Source organism: Ranitomeya imitator, chromosome 2 (assembly GCF_032444005.1).
Source record: "Ranitomeya imitator isolate aRanImi1 chromosome 2, aRanImi1.pri, whole genome shotgun sequence".
In the NCBI taxonomy this organism is placed as follows: Eukaryota; Metazoa; Chordata; class Amphibia; order Anura; family Dendrobatidae; genus Ranitomeya; species Ranitomeya imitator.
The window spans coordinates 532,649,554-532,661,761 of NC_091283.1; the positions used below are offsets into that span (position 1 = coordinate 532,649,554).

Below are 12,208 nucleotides of genomic sequence, written 5' to 3' on the forward strand. Positions count from 1 at the left end.
CAGAAAAGACGTCAAAACACTAGAATTACTAGAAATTTTTTTTATTACTATAAAATGCAATAACAGGCAAGCAAAACATCGTACCCACCCAAAATGGTATAAATAAAAACATCAGCTTGGCACTGAAAAAATAATATGCCATCTCAGAAAATATTTTGTTTTTACAAACTTTGGATATATAAAAAATTTTTTTAACACACTTAAATAAAAGAACCTAGACATGTTTGGCATCTGCAGACACGAAAAGACCTGGAGAATCATAATGGCAAGTCAGTTTTAGGATTTGGTGAACATAGTAAAAAAAAAACACACAAAACAATACTGGAATTGCACTTTATTTTCAATTTCACTGCACTTGGAATTTCTTTCCCGTTTTCTGGTACACTATATGGTAAAACCAATGGTGTCGTACAACTCGTCCCGCAAAAAAAACAAGCCCTCACACGGCCATATTGATGGAAAAATTAAGTTATGGCTCTGGGAAGGAGGGGAACGAAAAACGAAAGCGCACAAAAAAAAGGGGTTAACTTTAGACCTTTTTAGAGATCATTTCATCTTGAACTTGCTGAACTGTTCACAAAAACAGCAATTTTGACCAGGATTGCTACTTCCTATAGGTGGCACTAGAGTTCTCGTCCTCTTGCTCTCTGGAGAGACAATTTGCATATTTCCCAGGGGTGCATTGGAGCTTAAAGTCTCCTCACCTATGCATGCTTAATTTGCCACTCTCCTCAAGGAGAAACGTTACCCTTTGGACCACGGAAGAACCAAACTTTTACATGCCATTGTATTCCCACAACTGTGTAGCTACAGCCTCAATTTCCAGCCCAACGAGCTGGAACAATGTTAAACCCATGGGAACAATGTTAAGCATGCCACTTGGCGCAATAAGTTGTTATGTCATGGGAGATTTATATATGTGGCAGGAAGGTTATAATACTTGCCTCAGGTCTATGGTGTTTTTTAAATTGGTATACATCACTATCATTGTTGTTTTTTGTTATTGTACTTCTAATAAAGTTTGGTATTTCTTTGTACTTTGAGGTCTGACTTGTACATTTTTTATAGGTTTATAGGTCATCTAACACGTAGACCACACTGATGTAAACTGTTTCACATGGTCTGACGTGACACTTAGGTGCCTCTCGCCTCCCTTAAATGTGCCTGGAGTTGTGTGGCATCATTCATCATCCGGTTCCAAAGGGCATTATTAATAATGAAGTGGTCATCCGTGTGGGATATGACCAAAGGATGTCCATTTTTCTGCCTTTCTGTGACTCTTCCAGTCTCTCTCTTTCTCTGTTGCTACCTGCTGATGACACTCTGTGTCACTCTCTATGCTCAGTGGCCACTTCTGGAACATCCTGCTTGCAGCCTTGCAATGGCGAGGTACGGGTGATCAATTGTTAGATGTCATCTTGGTCTCGTGATTTCAAAATGTGAGCAGCATGATGAGGAGGACTGTTTACTACCAGTTCTAATGGAACCCCGAAATGTATTGGCCAATTCATGGATCAAACACCTGTTGTTGTGAATTTTGCCAGTAAGCTCCTTGTTAGAGAACAGCAAGTTGTACTGAAACATTGAACACTTGGACATGTGCGTTGAAAAGTTTAGTGAACCTCACGTTACGTTCACCTGAAAAGGTTAGAGTGCATTTTAGGATCACCCTGAAATTTCACGCAAAAGCCAAATATCCCTAGCTTTTTATGATTATTGTATATGATTATGACATTGTTAGTATGAGTCTGGATACTCCCGGAGGTGAAGGTATAACAGTGACCAGTAAGTATACCCACTATACGATCATGTTGAGTGACATTTTAAAGGGATGTGGCAGATGACCATTAGAAGTGATCACTAGAGATGGTCACCCAGCTTTCTCAGAAACTAATTGGACATTAAGTAGCTCATTATTGTCCTTAATCTCAACATTTGTTGTATTAGGGAAAAGAAGAAAAGAAGCCGCAGTAGAAGCCGAGAGAGGAGTCGAAAGCACAGGCACAGATCCCGCTCAAGATCCAGAGATAGGAAGAAATCGGGGAGACCCAGGTCAAGGAGTCGCAGCCCACTCAAGAATCGATACCGGAGCCCTGTTAAGGAGGAACACACAAGCCGAAACCAGCGGTCTGAAAAGAACGATGAGCGCTGGAGGGAAAAGCACGTTGACAGGCCCCCTCCAGAAGAGCCATCTATTGGGGACATCTATAATGGAAAGGTCACCAGTATCATGCAGTTTGGCTGTTTTGTTCAGTTGGAGGGCCTGAGGTGAGATTCTGGGATTCTCTGTTGAACTCCGATGACTGGACTGCAATTGTCCTTGCATTTTATTTGACTGTTCATTAATTTATCGCTAGAAATAATAGATCATCTGTTTGTCCAGGAAACGCTGGGAGGGCTTGGTCCATATATCAGAGCTAAGAAGAGAAGGACGTGTAGCAAATGTGGCTGATGTCGTCAGCAAAGGTCAAAGAGTAAAAATCAAGGTGCTTTCCTTCACTGGGTGCAAAACCAGCCTAAGTATGAAGGTGAGTATAAATGACCACCAGTTGTTTTGGGGGTATAGTTTTAGGCCTCCAACTTATATGATAATTTTCATATTGGGAATATCCATTTATTTGTAGAAAGACTCCTCTTAATAGAGCAATGGCCACGCAGGTACTCCACCACTCATTCATCTTCTATTGGGCTGCTGGAAAAAGCAGAGTCCTGTTTGTCCATTCACCGCTTGGTACATACATGACCAATTCTCCTTTACTAGGGAACCTTTCAAAACCCCTTTTGATCAGAAAGAACTTTCACTGTTGGCAATAATACTTTAGCGTTCCCTTTTTAGATATCGGCTAAATCAAATCAAATCAAAAACTAATTTGAGTAAAAAGGATAAGAATTAATTTCTAATCATGTCTCCTTTATAATATCTGCTTTATTGCATGACTAATATTTTACTATTTGACTGCAGGATGTGGATCAAGACACTGGAGAAGATCAGAACCCTAACAGAAGGAGGAACCTGGTTGGGGAGAACAATGAGGAGGCTTCCATGAGGAACCCAGACAGACCTAGCCACATTTCACTAGTAAATGCCCCAGAGGTTGAAGATGACACCCTAGAGCGAAAACGTCTCACCAAGATTTCAGACCCGGAAAAGTGGGAGATTAAGCAGGTGCACTACAATACAGTTGTTTTGGTAGTGTTGAGTTGTTCTATAAGTATATAGCATGTTGAAGAAATTATCCAGATGATATAAAGAATTGTGTGATAATGATGTCTCCGCCATGATAGTGCTTGGTTTTCCTCTGAAAATGGGCAGTCGGGCCACATCCATATTTTCTTCAGTACTGTACAGCTTTATTCCTTATAAAATAGTGTTCCAGGAAAGCTTTTTGCTAGCAAGGGATAAAGTGGAGAAAGATTCAGAAAATACTTAGATATCGGTGATGGTCACTGTTCTTTGAGGTAGTTGTCCCATGAGGAAAACCCACTTTTGTATAGCCCGTGGAAAGCTGCTGTAAGGGGGACTCTAGCCCTGCAGTACTCATTGCGCATTTTATTGGGTTGTCAGGATCTATCAAGGTTGTCTCTGGGTGACCACTCCATATTGACATAAATGATATATTTTTATGAGATCATTGTGCACTAAATCCCTGCTGGAAAGTATTGCACAGGGGAACAAATGACTGATACCATTTTTTTCTTTATCTAAAGCGAACATTCACCCCATTTCCATTACTTTTTCACAGATGATTGCTGCCAATGTCCTTTCTAAAGAAGAATTTCCTGACTTTGATGAAGAGACTGGCATTCTGCCCAAGGTTGATGATGAGGAAGGTTTGTTACCACTGTACCTCGCTCTTTCTTTCCCAGATATTGAATTCCTTGCTGTCTTCCTGCTCCTGTATTCTGCACATTGTCTAGGATGGTGCAATGTATTGCTTCTTCCGTTACCTTCTGTGTTTAGTAAAACTTATTTTCTTTTGGGACAGATGAGGATTTGGAAATTGAGCTTGTAGAAGAGGAACCACCATTCCTGAGAGGGCACACCAAGCAGAGTATGGACATGAGCCCTATTAAAATAGTAAAGGTATGAAATCTTGTCACTTTAACCACTGGCGAGACAAACATCAATGCCCCCATCATGTGCCAGACATCCTATTCCAATAACTTTTATTTATTTTTTATTTTAAATGTCTCATTCCAGAATCCTGATGGCTCCTTGTCTCAAGCTGCCATGATGCAGAGCGCTTTGGCAAAGGAGAGAAGGGAATTGAAGCAAGCACAACGGGAGGCAGAAATGGACTCCATCCCCATGGGCTTGAACAAACACTGGGTGGATCCTTTGCCTGACGGTTTGTAGTCACTTCTGTGTATTTTCACTTGCTGCGAGCTCAATTATAGAAAAGTGGACTTTATTATTAAATGGAATCTGTCGCCAGGTTTTTGCTGCCTAGTCTGAGTACAGCATAATGTAGGAAAAGAGACCCTGATTCCACTAATGTCACTTACTGGGCTGCTTAGTGTATTTTTTTTTATTTTTATAAGCAGGAGATTATCATTAGAAGACTAAGGCTATGTGCACACGCTTCGGAAAGGTGTACGGATTTTTCCGCACTGTTCTTGTAAATCCGCAGGTAAACCGCACTGCGGATTTACCACAGAATTACCGCAGTTTTTGTTCGGATTCCACCTGTGGTTTACACCTGCGGATTCCTATTGAGGAGCAGGTGTAAACCGCTGTGGAATCCGCACAAAGAATTGACATGCTGCGGAATATAAACCGCTGCGTTTCCGTGCGTTTTTTTTCCCCAGCACGTGCACTGCGGATTTTGTTTTCCATAGATTTACATGGTACTGTACATCTCATGGAAAACTGCAGATCCGCAGCGTCAAATCCGTTGCGGATCTGCAGCAAAATCCGCAGCGTGTGCACATACCCCAAGTGTCCCGTGCCTCCTGGTCACATCACATCCCAACCATGGATTGTCTGCTTTCTGCCTATGCACAGTGTACACAGAAAGCGGCCAATCAGTGGTGTGGTTGGGGTTATACAGAGTTCAGCATTCAGAGAACTGGTAGATCTGCAGCATATATAAAAAAAACAAACTTTTTAATGAACACTGCAGCAAGCAGCCCAATAAGTGATACATTGCTGGAATCGAGATCCCTGCCCCTACATAATGCTGCTCTCAGATGGGGTAGCAAAAACCTGGTGACAGATCCCCTTAACATCCAGACAATTCTGATTTTGGTGAACTGCACGAATTGCTTTAGTTCAGTATCTACAGGGATTGCTGCAGGACATTGCAGTTTCTTTGCTTAGTGCACCAAGGAAGCTTGTTTTCTACAATATATATGAGAGTAGTTATGTCATCCTTTACATATCTCGAATGTTGCATTTTTTTTTTTTTTTAATCATACACTTGATTTATTCAGGATGTAACCTTACTGTAGAAGTGAGAAATCCCTTTTAACATGTTTTGGTCACACATTTTGTATACTTATATAGTTTCATAGTGTTAAAGAGGTTGTCCACTACTTTTCCATTGATGGCCTGTCCTGAGGATAGGTCATCAATGTCTGATTGGCCGGGCTACGACACCTGGCATCCCCACCAATCGGCTGTGGCTGCCGGCAGAAATACTCACTTGCTGGGCTGCTCCATCTACTTTTAGTGGCCACCGCAGGGTACTGCACATCCGACTCCCATTGAAATCAATAGAAGGCGGATGTGCAGTACCCTGTGGCGGACACTACAGGTAGACTGAGCAGCCCGGCAAGCGAGTACTTCCTGTCGGTGGCCATAAATGACACGGCTAACAGCTGATCAGTGGGGGTGCCTGGTTGTCGGACCCCAGCCGATAAGACATTGATGACCTATTATGAGGATAGGTCATCAATGTAAAAGTAGTGGACAACCTCATTTAAGGTTGAAAGAAGACGCAAGCCTTCAAGTCCCACCTTTTAGCTGCTGCTGCCACTGTGCAGATACACGGAGCATGGAAGGTGCATCTCATGCTGTTCACAAACTGCCCAGTTTTGTGCCAAATGGAGTTTTTGGCAAATGTCTGGGTAAGTGGAGACACTGGATATCTTTCGCATTTCTACGTTCTGTCAGGAGCAGTTCCTGGCATTCTGCAGTGTGGACATGGTGGAATGTCTGACAATGCTGTACAATGCATTCTATCCTCAGTCATTGCACTGGCACTTTGCAGGTTCTTGTCCGTCGGATGCTCTCTTGATATTGTACACTGCTTAATACCTTGTCTATTGTGTTCTATAGCTGATGGCCGACAAATTGCTGCTAACATGAGGGGAATCGGGATGATGCCTAATGATATTCCTGAATGGAAGAAGCATGCTTTTGGAGGTAATAAGGCATCTTACGGCAAGAAAACACAGATGTCGATCCTTGAACAGAGGGAGAGTTTACCAATTTACAAGCTAAAGGAGCAGCTGGTGCAGGTAATGGTTAAAATTTGACCTTTAAGTTAAATTAAAAGGGTTGACAACCCCAGCTTAATTAATCCAGGACTCTAATTAAAATAAGAAACTGATTATACACCCCTCCTGCATTTCTGCCTATCCAATAATGTTAATGTTCTTAGAAAGTCGCTAAAGATTCTTTAAGAGCAGATGATAAAATGGAAAAGGCTTCATCTGACAAGTGGCTTGCACATTCCATACTCTGCGAACATTGACATCGCTGGAATGACACCGCTGCAGGAGGTGATTCTTAATTTTGGTTCCTGAAATGATTAAGCTAGGGTTGTCCAGTAGTGAACAACCCCTTTAAAAAAATTGACTATTCAGGAGCTCAAAGATAATTTGTAAGCCAGTAATGTGAGGTGATGCTTACTTTTCTCTATCGCCTAACATTGGGGGACACAGGAACCATGGGGTGTATGCTGTTGCCACTAGGAGGCTGACACTATGCACTAAAAAATTTAGCTCCTCCTCTGCAGTGTACACCCCACCGCCTGGCATTATGCACTTCAGTGTAGCTTAGTGTCAGTAGGAGGTGGACACGGATCTTTCATTAGACCCTTATCTACCTCAATGTGCGTCACTTTCCTTTCAGATTTTCCGGAGGGATACAGGGTGAATAGTCACACCTGTATTCCCACAAGGCGGACTATGAGTACGGCGTGTACTGCCATCCCGTATCCTTGTAAGGGCAGGTTCCCCTCAGGTCAGTCCTTTCCCACCTGTCAGGACTGCAGCGATCCCACCGCTCTGCCCCGAGTGAGAGTGAGGCCCCTATCCCAGGGTGGGCTTCCTCTCTGTCTCAATCTGTGGCAGATCTCACCAGGGTATCCCAGACCCGGTGTCCGTTCTTGATAAGTTGACCTTGCAGACCTCCGCGGTAGCCAGCGGGTCTCAGGAAGCCCCTTCTGAGCCTGCCAAGATAGCCCGTAAAGGGTCCAGACAGGAGCGCCAGTCCGACTCCTCTTTCCGTTCCATCTCGCCTCACGGTCCATCTCAGCGGTCAGTTTCTTCCTGGTCCTCTCCCCCGAGTCAGGCGAGGCGTTCTCAGATGCACCTTCAGAGGGACGTTTTAGAGCTGGATTCTGACCAAATCGCTAACATGAGGGATATGGTTCAGAGCCTCATTGGAGCAATCAACCAGACCTGTGGCATCAAAGATTCCTCTACGGAACGTGCGGGTCAGGCGGTTTCGTTTAGATGGTCGAAGTCACCTTCCAAGGTCTTCGCTCCTCACGCTGAATTCGAGGAGATCCTGACCAGAGAAAAAGAGAATCCGACCAGACGCCTTCAGAGAGGAAAGCGCCTTGGCATTTTATATCCTTTTTCTCTGGAGCTCACTGCTAATTGGACTGCTCCTCCCTCTGTGGATCCTCCAGTTTCCAGGCTGTCCACCAACACGGTCTTTCCGCTATCTGGCAGAGCATCTCTGAAAGATTCTAACAATAGTTATAGAATCCTTTGCGAAGTCATCCTTCAAAACAGCTGCGTCTACTTTTGCCCAGCCATTGCTACCACTTGGGTTTCAAAATCCATTTCCAAATAGGTCAAACAACTCCGTCGGGGCATTCTGGACGGGCCCCCACCTGGACAGTTGGCGGAGCTTGCCAACCAGATTTCTCATGCGGGTGAATACTTGCTCTCCGCTTCCCTGGATGCCGCGTCTTTTGCGGCTCAGGTGTCCATCAATGCTGTTGCCATCCGTTGGACCGTTTGGCTCAAGACCTGGCAGGCGGATTTGTCTTCTAAGAAGTTCCTTACCAGCCTGCCTTTTCAGGGTTCATGTCTCTTTGGTTCTAAGCTGGACCAAATCATTAAGTATGCCACCAGGGGCACAAGTCTAAACCTCGTCGCCCTCCTCCTAGACGGCAGTTTCGGCCTTTTCGTCGCTTTGCGGCGTCAAACTCCTTTTCCCAGCAGCAACAGAGGCCACAGGCACGTCAAGAGAAGACTACGGTTTCCTCTAGACCCACTCCTTCCTGGCGCTCTCGCTACCCCCAGGGTAGATCCTCCAGGTCTAGGACTGGAAGATCCACCTCAGCATGACTCACGGCAAGACCCCAGCCCACTTCCCAGGCTGGGCGACCGTCTCCTCTTCTTCAGGGACGTCTGGATCTCCTCAGTAGAGGACGCATGGTTCAGGGAAGTTGTATCCTCGGGATACAAAATAGAGTTCGTTTCACAACCCCGGGATCGTTTCTTCGAATCCCGACCTCTAAGAGATCCCGCTCTAGTTCCGGGTGTTTTTGCAGCCATCGCTTCTCTTCTCAAAGCCGGAGTAATCGTTCCCGTCCCAGAAAAAGAACGGTTCACTCTTTTTGTGGTACCAAAAAAAGACTGCAAGGTTCGTCCCATTCTGGATCTCAAATTGCTGAACAGGAGAGTTCGTCTGAGACACTTCAGGATGGAATCCCTTCGTTCAGTAATTGCTTCCATGGAGGCTCAAGAATTTCTGTGTTCCATAGATATTCAGGACGCCTACCTCCATGTCCCAATATTCCCGGGACATCACCGATTCCTGCAGGACCATTTTCAGTTCGTCGCCCTGCCGTTCGGTCTCGCAACTGCTCCCAGGGTTTTCTCGGAGACCATGGTGGCGCTGATAGCCATCTTGAGGGTCAGGGGACTGGTACTTTTTCCGTACCTTAACGACATCCTCATCAAGGCTCCATCCTTTTCTCAGGCTCACGAGAGCCTGTCCATCGTCCTTGACACCCTAGTCCGCTTCGGGTGGCTTGTCAACAAAAAGAAATCCTGTCTTGTTCCTTCCCAATGCCTTGTTTTTCTGGGCATGCTCTTCGACATTCGTCAGACCAAAGTCTTCGGACAAGAGATCCATCCTTCGTCGGGACGTACGCTTGCTTCAGGGTCCTTGGCTTCCCTCCTTCCGATCGGCCATGAAGTTTCTGGGGAGGATGGTAGCAACATTGGACGCGATTCCCTTTGCCCAATTTCACTGACGACCTCTTCAGCAGGCCATCCTGTCACAGTGGGACAGGTCTGTCTTGTCTCTGGATCGTCCGATCTGACTCTCTCCCCGGGTCAAACGGTTCCTCAACTGGTGGCTGACGTCACCTCTCATCTCCCAGTTCAGGTCCTTCCTTGCAGTTCACTCGCAGGTGGTGACGATGGCCGCCAGCCTGCTCGGCTGGGGTGCGGTGTTTCGCCACCTGACTGTTCAGGGTCGTTGGTCGGCGCAGGAGTCTTCTCTGCCGATCAACGTCCTCGAGATTCTCGCCATCTTTCTCTACCTTCGTCACTGGGAAAGGATTCTTAGGGGTCTACCTATCCGAATCCAGACGGACAATGTCACGGCGGTGGCATATGTTAACCATCAGGGGGACTCGGACCTCCTTGGCCGAGGTATCCAAGATCTTCCTCTGGGCAGAGGCAACGGTCTCGGTGATATCCGCGGTGCATATCCCCGGCGTGGACAAATGGGCCACAGACTTCCTCAGCCACGAGGGCCTCGTGGCAGGGGAATGGTCCTTGCATCAGGAGGTTTTCCATCAGATTTGTCTTCGATGGGGGACTCCGGACGTGGACCTCACTGTGTCCCGAATGAACAGGAAGGTTACTCGGTTTGTCTCCAGATCTCGCCACCCTCTCGCAGTGGGCGTCTACGCTCTGGCCATTCATTGGTCGCAGTTCGAGCTCCCGTATCTGTTCCCACCCCTTCCCTTAGATGATCAAGGCGGAGGGGGTGCCGGTCATTCTGATCCACCCGGATTGGCCCAGGAGAGCTTGGTTTGCGGAGATTGTCAATCTTCTCGCGGACGCCCCCTGGCGCCATCCAGACTGGCCCGATCTGCTGTCTCGGGGTCCGATCTGCCACCCTAATTCTCGGTCGCTCAGTTTAACTACGTGGCAGTTGAGACCGCAGTTCTAAGAGCGTCCGACCTTTCGGACCGAGCGATTCACACCATGATCCAGGCTAGGAAGCCTTCGTCTTCCAGGATCTACTATCGTACCTGGAAGGCTTACTTCCGTTGGTGCGAGTCCAACTGCGTTTCACCTATGTCCTTTTCCCTGCCTTCCATTTTGGCCTTCCTTCAGGCGGGACTGGATTCGGGCCTTGCTCTTAGTTCCCTAAAGGGCCAGGTTTCTGCGCTCTCTAACCTTTTTCAAAAGACGTTATCTTCTCGGCCACAGGTTAAGACCTTCCTTCAAGGAGTAGCCCATGCTGTCCCTCGGTACAGGGCCCCTGTGGATTCATGGGATTTAAATCTTGTGCTGGACGTTCTGAGGGGTTCCCCCTTTGAGCCTCTCAGGGGGGTTGCCCTGTCAGTTCTATCTTGGAAGGTGGCCTTTCTTGTGGCCATCACTGCTATCTGCCGTGGTTCCGAATTGGCGGCACTTTCTTGCCGACCTCCTTTCTTGGTTATCCACCAAGACGAGGTGGTCCTCAGGCCTCCGCCTTCCTTCCTTCCTAAGGTAGTTTCCACCTTCCACCTCAACGAGGACATTGTTCTGCTTCCTTTTGTCCAGCTCCAACTCATCCCCTGGAGCGATCGTTGAACAAGCTGGACCTCGTCAGGGCAGTGAGGATCTACCTGGCTAGAACGGCCGCTTTCCGGAAGACGGATTCTCTTTTCGTCATTCCTGATGGCACGCGTAGAGGCCTGCCGGCTTCCAAGGCGACTATTGCTCGCTGGATCAGAACGGCAATTTTGGAGGCTTACCGGGTCAAGAACAGAGTGCCCCCTCCTGGGATAAAGGCTCACTCTACCCGGGCAGTTGGCGCCTCCTGGGCGGTGCACCACAGGGCCCTACAGCTTTGCAAAGCGACAACCTGGTCTTCCATCTGCACGTTCGCCAAATTTTAGAAGGTCCATACCTACACTTCGGCGGACGCCAGCCTAGGCAGACGGATCTTGCAGGCGGCAGTGGGAGTCCTCTGACCTGATGGAAGTTTATTTTCCCACCCCAGGGACTGCTTTGGGACGTCCCATGGTTCCTGTGTCCCCCAATGAGAGGCGATAGAGAAAACAGGATTTTTGGTTGCTTACCGTAAAATCTGTTTCTCGGAGCCTCCATTGGGGGACACAGCACACTCCCATGTTATTCAGTTTCGGTTGTCCTGTGTTCTATGACTGTTCTCACGTTTACAGTTCTCATGTTTGTGGAAATGTTTCAACCATATTATTTTTCTCCTACTGCTTTCTCACTAACTGAAGTTCATAATGCCAGTCGGTGGGGTGTACACTGCAGAGGAGGAGCTACATTTTTTTGTGCATAGTGTCAGCCTCCTATTGGCAGCAGCATACACCCCATGGTTCCTGTGTCCCCCAATGAAGGCTCCGAGAAACAGATTTTACGGGAAGCAACCAAAAATCCTGTTTTTATTTTATTCAGATCTTGGTGTTTGGCAGCATTTTAGCTGAGCCCCATTACGGCAAACTGATCTGTGACTACAGTTTAGCCGCAGTGTCTGCAGGGGCCTAAGGTAGCAGACACGCCCGTCTCTTCTCATTATTGGTTCATTATACTATTATGTCCTTCCCCCTGCAGCTCTGCCTCTTCAGATTGGCTGCTGTGTCTAAACAAAAGCTCAGCAGGAAGTGAGAGCAGGAGAACTGATTATATAGCACAGCTAAAGAAGGAATCCATCTAATATATAAAGCTGTATGTGTGTATGTCCGGGAGGCAAATTGACAGCTGCCAGATGTGAACAAGGGGGACTTAAAGAGTGAGAGCGATGGCGAGTATATACCGTACAGTTGCT

General features: G+C 46.8%; 1 protein-coding gene across 1 annotated transcript in view; it reads left to right on the top strand.

The window, feature by feature from the left end:
* Positions 1-12,208, top strand: part of DHX8 (DEAH-box helicase 8) — a 90,835-nt gene that overhangs the window by 63,016 nt on the left and 15,611 nt on the right. Inside the window, exons 7-13 of the mRNA XM_069751862.1 lie at positions 1,948-2,268; positions 2,384-2,528; positions 2,963-3,166; positions 3,744-3,831; positions 3,987-4,084; positions 4,202-4,349; positions 6,281-6,462. Of these exons, the coding sequence (XP_069607963.1) occupies positions 1,948-2,268; positions 2,384-2,528; positions 2,963-3,166; positions 3,744-3,831; positions 3,987-4,084; positions 4,202-4,349; positions 6,281-6,462 (1,186 nt within the window). The remainder of the gene's footprint in view (positions 1-1,947; positions 2,269-2,383; positions 2,529-2,962; positions 3,167-3,743; positions 3,832-3,986; positions 4,085-4,201; positions 4,350-6,280; positions 6,463-12,208) is intronic.